At 38.9% G+C, this 14,030-nt stretch overlaps 2 protein-coding genes across 4 annotated transcripts; both read left to right on the forward strand.

Annotated features, from left to right (window-relative positions):
- The first annotated feature begins 478 nt into the window (after positions 1-478).
- LOC132455856 (SWI/SNF-related matrix-associated actin-dependent regulator of chromatin subfamily B member 1-like) lies at positions 479-7,849 on the forward strand. Of its 3 annotated transcripts, XM_060049893.1 has the most exons (10): positions 479-679; positions 1,701-1,812; positions 2,371-2,479; positions 3,370-3,507; positions 4,106-4,233; positions 4,399-4,565; positions 5,111-5,301; positions 6,136-6,147; positions 6,756-6,887; positions 7,482-7,849. In XM_060049893.1, exons 1-10 carry the CDS (start codon positions 590-592, stop codon positions 7,519-7,521), a joined length of 1,119 nt encoding a protein of 372 aa, XP_059905876.1. In that variant the 5' UTR covers positions 479-589; the 3' UTR covers positions 7,522-7,849. The 3 variants fall into 3 exon arrangements, with proteins under 3 accessions (XP_059905876.1, XP_059905877.1, XP_059905878.1); XM_060049894.1 differs by lacking the exon at positions 6,136-6,147; XM_060049895.1 differs by lacking the exons at positions 6,136-6,147; positions 7,482-7,849 and having other exon boundaries at positions 481-679; positions 5,111-5,311; positions 6,754-6,883.
- A 1,038-nt stretch (positions 7,850-8,887) lies between these two features.
- On the forward strand, positions 8,888-13,231 carry LOC132455859 (serine/threonine-protein phosphatase 6 catalytic subunit). Its single transcript, XM_060049900.1, has 7 exons — positions 8,888-9,090; positions 10,342-10,437; positions 10,692-10,757; positions 10,953-11,094; positions 11,184-11,263; positions 11,459-11,668; positions 12,259-13,231. Exons 1-7 carry the CDS (start codon positions 9,016-9,018, stop codon positions 12,505-12,507), a joined length of 918 nt encoding a protein of 305 aa, XP_059905883.1. The 5' UTR covers positions 8,888-9,015; the 3' UTR covers positions 12,508-13,231.
- The last annotated feature ends 799 nt before the right edge of the window (positions 13,232-14,030 follow it).

Below are 14,030 nucleotides of genomic sequence, written 5' to 3' on the forward strand. Positions count from 1 at the left end.
GCATGAGATTGAAGACTGCAGATGATCTTGTTAAATTGATTCAGGGTAATGTGTGTCTTAATGTTTGTGTATAATATTTTTCTTCTACCATTTACACTTGATTGTGACCTGCTTGTGTATTCCGAGGATATTATACACAAGGTGTATATTGTTACCTACTTCAGCCCCATGAAAAAAAATGAATCAAGATGCCTGACTGAGTTTCCCCAAAAAATGGTTGCATTTTCCAGAATTTGTGAACCCTGTGTTGCGAATGTTTATTTTTTTATTGTGTATATATATATGATTTGTTCTAAAACCCATAAAAAAATGCTTTCCATTATGGTTTTGTGTGTGTGGGGTGGCGTTAGGTTAAAACAAAATTCTGAAATAATCTTTAAGCGAACGTTGATTCCGTCAACCCTTCATAACCGCAAACAAAGGGGAAACTTAATAAAAATGGTTTACATTATTTATTTCTACTCATGACGCAAAAACTGTGCGCCAGGTTGATGACGTATATCGGTACCCGGAAATTTGAATCTAGTTGATTTCCTTTGTAGGGGGGTTATTTGGTTTCTTTCAAGCTTGTTAGCAACTGGAAAAAAGGATGCAATTGGCATTGAGTAAAACATTTGGCCAGAAGCCTATCAAATTTCAGCTTGAACAGGATGGGGATTTTTACATGGTTGGTTCGGAGGTACGTATGAAACGGTTGCAGGTATTTCGCTAAGCGTTTGCTCTTCTGAATTACCGCTAGCGGCTAACAGACCAGACCATATATTGTTGACTCCATGGTCCCAGTCAACATCGTTGCAAAAACGAGTATGACGAATAAACACAAACTTAGATTTGTAAATGTTGCTAAATATAAAAGAGGGTTTACGTGTGACGTTAATAACTTGCATAGACAACGGGACCTCTTGAAATTGCTATGATGAGTTTATGTGTAAAACGTGGCATTCAAATCTTCGTAGATGTATAATGGGTACAAATTCAAAATATATGGATTTTTGCATTAATTGTACTGCAGAAATGATTTTGGTGGGCCATGGATTTGGATCTAATACAGACTTTTAGACCACTTTATCACAACATAACCAGTATCACAACCATCTGTCATACCACGATTTAGCTATTTATATATTATTCTTTATTGTGATTTATTGCATCGTATATAACTGGGCGGGTGGAGAAAAGGGAATGCAAACTATGTTTTACATGCTTTCATATTACTTGCATACTTTCAGAACGACCCAGGATTTGCATGCATGTTCTTGTCAGCCTGGTCTACCCTACAGTTTATGTCAAGGTTTTGATCAACATTTGAATTCAGACATGCGCGTTCTTTTATATTAAACCATATTGAGACTTGTCACCGGTTGCAGGTGTATCAACATTAATACTCGGTTTCAATGAAATAATCTGGATGCACCAGATAAAACCTCCCTGTGCACCTTTTAGCGCCTTCACGTACACCTGTCTGGTCCTACTTGCGGTTTATTGGCGACTTGCGCAAACGATAGAAAGCCAGAAACACAAACACACTAGGCATTGAGAAAAATCGTAGGTTAAAATGACGGATCAGCGAGAAAATGCACAATAGTAGGAAACTATTATTGTCAATGCGTAAATGTATGCAATTGTATGCGATTTATGCAAAATGTTACTCTGATTTAATGACCCAATTGGTTGTCATCTTGCTTCGTTTGCCTATCTAGGTGGGGAACTATTTGCGTATGTTCAGAGGCTCACTTTACAAAAGGTACCCATCACTATGGAGGAGGCTGGCATCCGTTGAGGAGAGGAAGAAGATCGTAGCTTCATCTCATGGTCAGTTCATTGATATCTAAATTAAGTGTGAAAAATGTGTGGATTATTCAGTCTCTACCTGCTCATGGTGCCTAATTGTAGCCTCATGAGACTATTCAGATATTCACTTTTGCGTTTCCCAAGCAATGAATATCAGTCCGGCCTTAGTTGGACTGATATTGGACTTGGACTATTATTTCCACACATGGACTTGGCCATATGTCATAAGCACAGCAAATCAGATGACATAATCAAGTAATGATTTGGCTCTCTTTAACATCCTTATTCTGTCTATTTTTAAATAAAACATGTCGGATTGCTCTGTCGATGTTGACACTTTCCTTGTGCACATCCATTGTGTTTAAAAGTCAGCATACTACGGCACTCGTCATGACCTGAAACTCCCTCCCCATTCCCGCCCACCTCAACAGGCTCGAGGGGAGACTGGTTTGCAGACAGAAACTGAGTCTCCCAAGGCTAGCATATTTAGATTGACAAATATGCTAGCAATATTTATGCTCGCTATATATGCTATAAATTCTTTCATATAATGATGCTGACTCTCTGTATGATTTCCAGCTACAAGTGTGACTCTGCTCAAGGCATCAGAGTGTGAGGAGATCTTCGAGGGTAACGATGAAAAATATAAAGCTATATCCATCAACACGGAACCCCCAGCCTACCTCCGGTAACTACTCTTTTTTTCTAGTATGCTGTTATTTGGATGCACCAAATGTCTGCATAGGTACACTAAATCACAGAAATACTAACTCGTATTCATATTGTCACATAAGTGCCAGGGAGACATTTATTTTCACGGTATGCAAAACCTTCCCATTCAAATCGATTACATTTAATTAAATGTGTTCTGTCAAACCTTAAAGGCACCCAGTGCAACTTTCGAGGCTTAAAAATAAACATTCAATTTCTAGTCTTTTTTACACGTAGTAAGTTTCAATAACTCCATACCATTACATACCGACATTTAAGCAGCAAAGATGAGACGTCGTTGTGTGGTGAGAACTGATACAAAATCGATAACAACAACAATGCCGCCATTTTCTTTATTTTTTGTAACCTACAATAAATAAAGTAGGCTTCCAGTCAATGGAAAAATGGCTTCTCCCCACCGGCGATTGTTGTTGTTTACGATTTTCTATCAGTTCTCACCACACAACGACGTCTCATCTTGGCTCCTTGAATGTCGATATGTAATGGTATGGAGTTATTGAAACTTACTACGTGTAAAAAAGACTAGAAATTGAATGTTTATTTTTCATTGAATGTTTACATAAAGTTGCACTGGGTGCCTTTAAAAAAAGCCTATCATCTTTGTGATGAAGCAAAGGGCTGCCTTGTATATTTCATTAAAATACTCAACTTATTATCAATTTATCACGACAATAGATCATACTGTAAAGATATTGTTTATTTTAATCTATTACTCTATTATTACTAACCCTCAATTCCAGTAGCAAACTGTAACCGTAATCTAACCTCGGTCACTACAAATTTGATTGTCTACGTAGTTGGCGTACCAACAATGAGTGATGTCTTCCCTGTGATGTGGTGTACTAGGGAACAGAAGGCAAAGCGGAGCAGCCAGTGGGTTCCCACTCTACCCAACAGCTCCCACCACTTGGACGCCGTGCCGTGCTCCACCACCATCAACCGCAACCGCATGGGTCGGGACAAGAAGAGGACCTTCCCCCTATGGTGAGGAAGTCAAATGTACAGGAATCCCCTGGAAGCGTATTGGAAACCTAATGGAAAGTCCTTTGTTCTCGCTCTGCCAGTCTGCTGATGACAATGCATCAGTGCTCATGGCCTGAGGTGGTTTTACAAGAGTTATGCTAGTTAGACCTGCACTAAGTACCGTCTGCAGCAACCTATCCACTGCTTTGAGCCGCTTGTCTCTGTAAAAGGGTTAGCTCCCTGGAATTTCCCTTCCATCATGGCTTACCGGTACATAGAGATATTCCCTCTGCGTTTCTCCACGGGCCAAATTGGTGGAGGAAGATTTCAATACTTACTTATAGTTTTTGATGACCTAGGGCAGGTCTAAGGTTTACCTAAAATGGCCTAAATAGGGCTAGTATTACTGGGTTATAAATTCTGGTATTGTAACAAAAACAATAAATAGATGAGAGCATTCATACGCCATGAGGCTTAGAATGAGAGTCTAGAGTTTTGACTGGAAGTTATTGACGAAAACAACAATTGTGCTGTGTGTGTATAATACAGAAAGTCATTTCTCAGTACATTAGATTACATTGAGCGTTTGTTGTCGCTAACTCGCCCGCTCCTCTTGAAGCTTCGATGACCACGATCCTGCGGTGATCCACGAGAATGCATCTCAGTCTGAGGTGCTGGTCCCCATTCGTCTGGACATGGAAATCGACGGGCAGAAGCTCAGAGACGCTTTCACATGGAACATGAATGGTAATGAATACTGTGACCCTAGACAAGACGCGTAACTCCGCTTTTTATTATTATAAAACATATTTTAATTTATAATAATTAACCCTAACTATGTTATTATAATTTAAAATATTATTACAATTTTATATTGTTCTTTAAATCTTCCTTTTTTCCCTTGTCCTCTAGAAAAGCTGATGACCCCGGAGATGTTTGCAGAGATTCTGTGTGACGACCTGGACCTGAACCCCCTGGCCTTCGTTCCGGCCATCGCCTCAGCCATCCGGCAGCAGATCGAGTCCTACCCCACAGACAGCCTCCTGGAGGAGCAGGCCGACCAGAGGGTCATCATCAAGGTCACTACCCGCCCATTACCCGCCCAGTAACCTCAGTCACAGTGTTAAGTTGTTAGTCACTATGAGCCGACACCTCCTCCACTCCACCAGGTGGATTGAACTCGGTCAACAACATAAACTGTCGGTAACTTAGCCTTTTAGTCTAAGTTACCGATAGTTTATGTTGTTGACCGAGCTCGGTCAACAAAATAAACTATCGGTAACTTAGACTTTTAGTCTAAGTTTGATCTAAGTTTAGACTCTTCTAATGGGCCAAATAATGGTCCATGCAAGGTGGGATCCATGCAATCCATCCATGTGTCCTTTCTCTGCTCTTTTGGCTTCCTTGATAGTTAGGAAAAAGGTTTTCCGTGCTCTGATATATCCCCTTTGATACTTTGAACTGTGATTAAGACCTATAGAATTAAGATGGGCTGGACTATTATTTAGATCAGATGTAAAAATGGAATTGGATCATCAAAAAAGAATCAGATCTGTCCGGCAGTGGTCATCTACATTGTGTTTTATTTTAATTTCTATATTTAATTCAAATCTTTTGATGACAGCTGAACATCCACGTGGGGAACATCTCTCTGGTGGACCAGTTCGAGTGGGACATGTCCGAGAGGGACAACTCCCCCGAAACCTTTGCCCTAAAGCTGTGCTCGGAGCTGGGTCTTGGTGGAGAGTTTGTCACCACCATCGCCTACAGCATCCGAGGTCAGCTCAGCTGGCACCAGAGGACGTACGCCTTCAGGTAAGACTCTCTGTCTTATCTTTCTAGAGGGTGTTTAACTGGTTAATTAAGGTACGGTCACTCTTATCTTTCTAGAGGGTGTGTAACTGGTTAATAAAGGTACGGTCACTCTTATCTTTCTAGAGGGTGTTTAACTGGTTAATAAAGGTATGGTCACTCTTATCTTTCTAGAGGGTGTGTAACTGGTTACTAAAGGCGATGTCAATATCTTTCTAGTGTGTTATGGGTAACTGGTGCGTCAGGGAGTGCATTTTGGAATTGTGTGTAGAACTCTACTCGGACTGTATACTAAACCATTGTCTTGCCATAGCTGTTTAGTTTCACATGTGCAAGTTCCAAAGCTAGTGTTTTCCCCAAAAATGTTTCCAGTCCTGCAACTCAATTGGAAGGAAATGCGTGTAATATTTTTAGCATGGAGCTTGTTGGAGTTACTGAAATGTTTATTAACCCTTTAATTAAAAAGATTGTTTAGCAAGGAATCTAATCGTTGTTGAGCCAAGCTTTAAAAAAAAAAGAAAAAGACTGTACATGGTAAACGAATAGCCACAACCACACTAGAAGCTTTACTGCAATTATATTTAATTTAATTTAATTAAACACAAAAGCTTGTTTACCCTACAATGATTTCCATCTAGTGGTTTGTACAAATACTGACCTCCTCGAACTGATAGATCTTTGGGAGAGTCTTTTAACACTTTTTATTTAACAGAAATGGCTGGTGAATAACAAATGGAACATTAACAGTAAACATTCAAGACATCACCTCCTCCACTGCTTCTTATGTTGCTAATATGTTTTGTTTTGCTTTCTCTTTCCACCCTTGTTCCTTTTTAGGTCCGATTTCAGGTCAATATGCTTACGATTACTTGAACCCCCTCCCTACCCCGTACCCCAAAAGTTTAGTCCTCTGCCATCCTCTTTTACCAACTGCCCTGGGAAGTACTTTTACAATTCTATCTTTCATCTTATTTTTTATTTTTTCTGCACTGCACAGTCCCCGCATTATTTTTGTTTTACTGGCCCGCTCAAAGTTTATATACAGAAATGAAGCACTTTTTGCCTGACTATAAGGCTGCGACGGCTGTCCCCTTAACGCCTTTTGTCATTTGCCAACTAACTCTGCTAATGATTAACGAAACTGACACAATAGAGTGAAAGAAACAACTAGTCTTAACCTGCCTACGAGTATGGTCATGTTAGGATGAGTCTGACTGTTTGGGGACACATTGAAGTTTAACAAGCGGCAAATAGTTGTCTGTAATCTATGTAAGTCATCGGTTGGTCAAAACAAAAACCCTGTAATATTACTTTTTTCAAGTTGTGAATAACGGTATTCTCTGTGCAAGCATAATAGAAGAAACATTTGAATGTATTTTATATATTCAGCAAGGCCTGAGTTTTGTACCGGACTATGGAATCTGATCTGCTAGTTGTCCTATGGTCTCCTCCCACAGTGAGAACCCACTGCCTACTGTGGAGATCGCTATACGCAACACAGGGGACGCCGACCAGTGGTGCCCGCTGCTCGAGACCCTGACTGATGCAGAAATGGAGAAGAAGATCCGAGACCAAGACAGGAACACAAGGTATGACTCCCGTGTTGATGTAATGGTCAGTCTAAGGTCGATTCACTTAAAACTGCTGTAGTTTCAGATTTGAGTGATGGAAAGAGGGAAGACAATGGCACAATGGCTATGTTTCTCAGCCATCGAGTATTGTTGTTTCCACGCACCTATGTCTAGGTGGGCAAGAGGGATTCCCTACCCAATCAGGGAAAAGATGCCCTGATGGTTGGAAATAAGCTGGGAATGGTCCATGAATTTTCTCAAAAAGAGGCTGGTGCGCAGTCAACCACAAAAGCCATTTCACAGAGCATTTAAAACGGACTAATATCTGACAAATGGCTGTAACATATCTAATAAACTACACTCAAATTATAGATCTTAAATTGTCAAGGTTTTTTTAGATGATCATTCATGAACTCTGAATGTTCTCAAATACCTTTGGATACGGTTGAGTTGAACAAGATTATACTGTACTTAATATTAAAAAATATATAAATATAATATTTGTGGTGATTTAACAAAAGCGCATTGATCAAGGTATTCTCAGAAAGATGCTACTGAAACGCATTGAGCTAAACCTTCTGCATTTCCTTGTTTGTTCACCTTTCCTTTCAGACGCATGCGGCGGTTGGCCAACACGGCGCCATCCTGGTAGGATGGTCAGGCTTCTCCTGGAACAGGACCTGGTTCGAATGGACACAAAACAAAGCATTAACTCTGAACGGACCGCTCCACACACTGAACCACACACCCTGGTCATCCACCTGAGGACGGCTGAAGATGAGACATTCGGGCGTTCCCGAAAAGCACGACGTTTATAAATGAATGTCGGCGTCGAGTGTCAGCACGTTTGCTGATGCAGCCTGTATGATATAACACACATACACATACACTAAACACACACACACACACACACACACACACACACACACACACACACACACACACACACACACACACACACACACACACACACACACACACACACACACACACACACACACACACACACACACACACACACACACACACACACACACACACACACACACACACACACACACACAGGGGCATTCCAGTGGTGGTTCAATATATCTTACTTTTCGTTATTTTTTACTGATTTGGCTACGGAAGTCTGCACAGTATAGAAGGGTTATCTAATTTAGGACCACTTTTAGGTGGCGTTTACTTAGCATTATGTTGACTGTTACAGTTTCATTAGCCAAATCATACACACCTGCCTCACTCACTACTGGTCATGTAAAATTATTTGTGTTGCAATTTGGTCAAGTTATGAGGCGTCTGAATCAGGGTGGATGCATACTATATAAAAACCTATTGATTTGTGACAGATGTAGGCAGACTGATGTATTTTATTCAGTTGGTAAAACTGATAGAAAATATCAGGCCAGAACCAATTGTGTCTTTTAAGCTAATTGTGTTAAACTTGACATACAGTATGTAAACGTATTTGATGTTACTGTTATCCGTTCTTTTCCTCATTTTTTGTAGTGTCGGGTTTTTTTATAATAAAAAAGTTACTTGAAATGTGTTTGTAAAAAAATTGTTAGGTGGACTAAATTCACAAACCCAGATTGTATTATTTTATATTGAATGAATCCTTTTATTCAACCCTTTCCCAGGCATATGAAGGTGAACAATGTGTTTATAAAGCTTCCTGTATGTATTGGTTTTTCAAGCAAAAGATTGTTATGGCAACTAATTTAACACCAGTTAGTTGCCGTGTTAGATCAAGTTCGTAAATGCAGTGGCCTATTATATACTACTGGGATATGTAAGAGGTACCCTCCTTTCAGGATTGTTAAGCTCTAAAACGGAGGTGGTCCTTGGATGTCTTTTAACAGAGTCCTTCTCATAGACTGTAAATAACAGCTTTGATTTATTTATTTTTGAAGAATTTAAATTAATCCTTACTTTTATTTGTGACTTCACTGGCTTGCATACATTACTGTAAACGAACTGTATTGTATAGTACATTACGGCAACACAACGGCGGGGGGCAGTATACCGCGTTATGGCGGATGGCGCTTCAGTAAAACCTAAAGAAGAACAGGCGCTGAAGAAGAAAAATAACTAGCATCAGGGCGCTAGAACGCAACCAAGTACATATAGGCTATTTGCTATAGTTATGGCGCCCCTAGATTTGGATAAGTATGTAGAAATAGCAAGACACTGCAAATACTTGCCAGAAAATGATCTTAAGGTGAGTGACTGAAGCAGGTTATAGTAGGCTGCCAACAGTACGTCTCCCTTTTATTTGAAATCGCAGAGCAACTTAAGATAGCTAAAGTGTCTCGTTAGTAGTGCACTTCAATTAAAGAAACGTAATTTTATTTGATTAAAAATAGGATAGTTTTCCTTGTATGTCCCGGATTACAACAATTACAATTGACTTGAATTGTGGCGGTATACAGACGGGGTTGATATTGAGGAAGCAGGCGAAATTAGCTAGCTAGCAAAGAAGGGGACGTTAGGGCTAACTGTTAGGCCGCTTCATTTCCAGACCGACCAATGATCAATTATGTTTAGTTTCACATTATACTTGCAAATTGCAGCTTGTATAGTGATTTGACATAGTCTAAATAGTGAGCTCTAGAATCTCAAATCAGTGTAGCTATATACATGAAGATGATTCCTTGAACGTGTTAGTGTGTAGACTGTCGTTATATCATCAAGCATCGGTGCACTCATCGCTATTTCCTTCTGTGTTGCAATGTCGATACGGATAAACCCAGCTGACGGGGTAGAACACATGAGTGAATGTAATGTCGTCTGTTCAATCGAGGAAGACCACAACTTGTAGCGAGAATATATGGAAACATAGCTCGGCAACGTTAATGGCTGGAACAGTTTAACCCGAAAGGTTGAGGATATTGATCCCCACACATTCTGTTGAACTGTCGAATTATTTGGAATTTATGCTTCATTCACCTTGGCAACTAGTTGGTGAAAGTGGCATCTTTGGTGTCATTGTAGTTAGCGAGAACAATTCTAAAACACAAACAATATCAGAGGCATTATAAAGCAAATGCTTAATTTTTTTTCATAATCAAATATTACATATTTGAACAAGAACTGCCAATTAAGTGTGACCTCATAATCATACTATCATTAAGTATGTATATTAACATGAGTAGATCTACAGAAAGGAGTCTTTTGTCTTGTCTTTTAAATACTCAAAGAGGATTAAACTATTGTGAAAGCATATGGTTACTTTCATGTGACACAAACTAACTGAAGAATTGTTTACTGTTATACATACAGAGCACTACCCACTTTGACAGGTGGGAGCATTGGTCCCACTATAAGTTTTTAATTGAACAGTGAGTGAACCATCATGGAATGTTCCAGAAATGTTGTTTCCTGTTATTTTATAGGACCGCTGCTTTGTCCATGAAAAATAGTTTGTGGATTTGTGTAACTCATAAGGAATTTCTCCTGTTGTGCTTTTCAGCGTCTGTGTGACTATGTATGTGACTTGCTGCTTGAAGAGTCTAATGTCCAACCGGTTTCTACGCCTGTTACCGTTTGCGGTGATATCCATGGCCAGGTAATGAAGCTTTTGACTTGCATACAGAGATACAGTATATAGTTTCTCTTTATTTATATTTTAACCCCCAGTTTTCCCACTTAAGCATTTAGCCATTGTTGATGGCATTTTATCCTTTATTTTCTATCATTTAATGCAATATTCTCATGTAAAGGCTAACCATATATAAAAACAAAATAATTGGTACATTATTATTATTCATTTTTTAAAGATTTAACTACAAATAAATCCATTGTTTTTCATTTCACAACTAGTTTTATGACCTCTGTGAGCTGTTCAGGACTGGAGGACAAGTTCCAGACACAAATTACATTTTCATGGTGAGTGTTTGAGATCTTCATCTCTCCAGTTATGATTATGATTAGTAAGAATGGTTTGCAAATACCTCTCGCATATCTAACTTTAATTTGCATGATACATTTTATGGCTTTTGTTTTTGATGCATCCAATCAATTGTCAGACTCGTGGAATGTTCCAACGTCCGTGGATTTGAATCTGTTTATTTTCTCTGAAAGGGAGATTTTGTGGACAGAGGCTATTACAGCTTGGAGACGTTTACGTATCTGCTGGCCTTGAAAGCAAAGTGGCCAGACTGCATCACTCTTCTCCGGGGGAACCATGAGAGCAGGCAGATAACACAAGTGTATGGATTTTATGGTGGGTCTCACATTTGATAAGGTTTGCTACTTCTTATCGGGTTAAAATGTTTTTGTAGTCACCTTTTAATTTCTGTTCTACATTTTCAGATGAGTGCCAAACAAAATATGGAAACGCAAACGCATGGCGATATTGCACAAAAGTGTTTGACATGCTAACTGTGGCAGCTGTGAGTTGATCCGAGACACACACATTGCATTAAAAAAAATACCCAATCCAGTCTTTAACTTAAATACCTATATTAATATATTTGACTAAAAAAATATTTATTTAATTGTTAACAATAGCTCTCTGTTGAATTGTTTCAATTTTTATGTGTAGATAAAATAAAATAAGAATCCTCCTAACTCCTTTTTTCCTGTAGTTGATAGACGAGCAGATCCTGTGCGTTCATGGTGGCCTGTCTCCTGACATCAAGACCTTGGACCAGATCCGCACTATTGAACGCAACCAGGAGATTCCTCATAAGGGGGCCTTCTGCGACCTGGTCTGGTCCGACCCAGAGGACGTGGACACCTGGGCCATCAGTCCCCGAGGCGCCGGCTGGCTGTTTGGCTCCAAGGTCACCAACGAGGTAAAGGCCTAAGGCCGCACCATTTGTTGGTATCGGACACTAATGTGTGCAGTTTGTTTCCCTGTCATTCATCGCTATGCACAGCCCAACCCCACTTATTGAAATCAACTATTTTAAAAAGGGTACACCTGCTGCACCAAATTGTTGTTGACATGCTGTCTGTTATGACTTGGTTGATCCTGTTGTATTCAATATACAAACGCAGAACATTGTGTGATGTGCTTCAGAAGAATAGATCACTTATTTTATGCAACCGTAATACCGGATATGATATAAACTTTAAAAAAAATATATATATTTCATCAAATGCCTAAATTGACCTCATTAAAAAAAGGCATAACAACAAATAATACTCAATTAATTATACCTTGGCTTTAAAAAACAGGCAGACATGGGCTTATTTAATGAGCAAAAACAACAATTGCTCGCGATTTTGTTGCAGAATTAAGAGTTGGAAATTGCCAATAACTTTCTTTGACTGAAATGAATAAAGGAACCAAACACAACGTATACCAATTGTTCCATTGTCTGGTAAAATAACACAATTTCTTCATACTGAAATGCTGTCCCAACCTCTTTCCCTTCCACAGTTTGTTCACATCAACAACCTGAAGCTTATATGCCGCGCACATCAGCTCGTTCACGAGGGCTACAAGTTCATGTTCGACGAGAAGCTGGTCACGGTATGGTCCGCACCAAACTACTGCTACCGCTGTGGAAACATTGCTTCCATCATGGTGTTTAAGGACGTGAACAGGCGAGAGCCGAAGCTCTTCCGGGCTGTACCGGACTCTGAGCGGGTCATACCACCTCGAACAACAACCCCGTACTTTCTCTAATTTAGGAGACCATTTATTTCTATTCTATCCTCTATTCTCCAAAGCGTTTATTTTTTTGGGTTCTTTTTCTTGCTGAAAGTAAACATGACTTCTGCCCCAACCACATTATTTTGATTCAGCTTAAACCAAATTCATTTATATGCAACAGAGTTTCAATAACTTTCATGGAGCCATTGGGTCAATGCCTCAGGTTCATCTTTCTGAGGTTTCTTTTAGGCTGTGGTCAACACAAAACAGGATGCAGTACAATAAAATGTCTCCCCTATTAAGGTACTTGTAATTATTACTCAACATCTATTGGCTATACGCTAACAAAAATATAATTTCTTTGTCAAACATTGGTAACATTCAAGTGGAAATTTGAACTTGGAGTTACATAATCACTCCCGTTATAAATTATTTTACAGTTTACAGACATGCAAAAAAGAATTGTTTCTTGTTTTTGTGACCTCCATAATTTTACTGGTTTAATTTGATGGTGGCTTTTTAAGAACTTAGCATTAAACAAAATGTGTCTTAAATGGGAGGAAATGTATTGCTGTAATAACAATGTTTTTAGTAGTGGGGGGGGGGGGGGGGAAGGAAGAAACAAAGCTACGACAACATGCCTTCAAAAAGTTGTTTTCTTTTATTTAATGTGTTCTACTTGAGTCACTATAATCATATACAGATATTACTTTGATTCATTTTATTCACAAAATAAATCATAGATGTACAGACAATATTTTTTGGAGTTTCCTCTGCTCTTTATCCCCTGTTCCTTTGTATAAACAGTTGTGTGCCTATTTATATCAACATTTTATTGTAATTACATTTGGAAAGTGCCATAGGTAAAGGTTAGCTTTAGTTTACTGCACAAATATCTTGGCATCGTATTTTATTCAAACATTTTTAATTGTAATAAACGGTTCCTTAATAAAACTGGGGACTCCTGTATTCAGTTGATGGCACTGAATATTTCAAATAATTATAATTTTTTATAGGTTGCTCTTCAAGTATACATCAAGTAAAACCCAAGATCAATAGTGTATGAATTATCAATTTATCTAATTAGATTGCACAGATTACCAAAATAATTGAGATAGAACAGGGTTAGGGATTACTGTTAAAGGTCCCATGACATGTCACAGGGTGTGGTGTTATTAGCCATTACAAGCCGTTTTGGAAATCTGCCCCTTATCACATCATAGGTGGACAGATTTCTAAAACGGCTTGTAATAGCTAATCACACCAAACCTGAAAGTTAGGAAAGGTTATGAATATGTGAAAAAAGTGAGTTCCACACTAATCCCAACCACACCGTGCCATAGGTGGTTCCATTAGATTATAGCATATGAACTACAGTCTGTTACAGGTTGTTAGTATATCCATTCAGTAATTAAGGGGAGTCATTGCCAAGGTCGGTATAGGGGGGACACATTTCCTTCATCCTATAATAATGAGCAGCATCATTTTGACCAGTTGTAAACACATAATTATAAATACTATATATAATACTATAATTTACTATACTAATACTAAGT

The sequence above is a fragment of the Gadus macrocephalus genome, chromosome 4 (genome assembly GCF_031168955.1).
Source record: "Gadus macrocephalus chromosome 4, ASM3116895v1".
NCBI classification, from domain to species: Eukaryota; Metazoa; Chordata; class Actinopteri; order Gadiformes; family Gadidae; genus Gadus; species Gadus macrocephalus.

Excerpts from the sequence above, each read along its gene's own strand:
- LOC132455856 (XM_060049893.1), top strand. The coding sequence starts at position 590 with ATGCAATTGGCATTGAGTAAAACATTTGGCCAGAAGCCTATCAAATTT. Across the intron at positions 1,813-2,370 it reads GATCGTAGCTTCATCTCATG|CTACAAGTGTGACTCTGCTC; the intron begins GTCAGTTCATTG and ends TATGATTTCCAG. Across the intron at positions 4,234-4,398 it reads TTTCACATGGAACATGAATG|AAAAGCTGATGACCCCGGAG; the intron begins GTAATGAATACT and ends CTTGTCCTCTAG.
- LOC132455859 (XM_060049900.1), top strand. The coding sequence starts at position 9,016 with ATGGCGCCCCTAGATTTGGATAAGTATGTAGAAATAGCAAGACACTGC. Across the intron at positions 10,438-10,691 it reads GCGGTGATATCCATGGCCAG|TTTTATGACCTCTGTGAGCT; the intron begins GTAATGAAGCTT and ends TTTCACAACTAG. Across the intron at positions 11,095-11,183 it reads ACAAGTGTATGGATTTTATG|ATGAGTGCCAAACAAAATAT; the intron begins GTGGGTCTCACA and ends CTACATTTTCAG.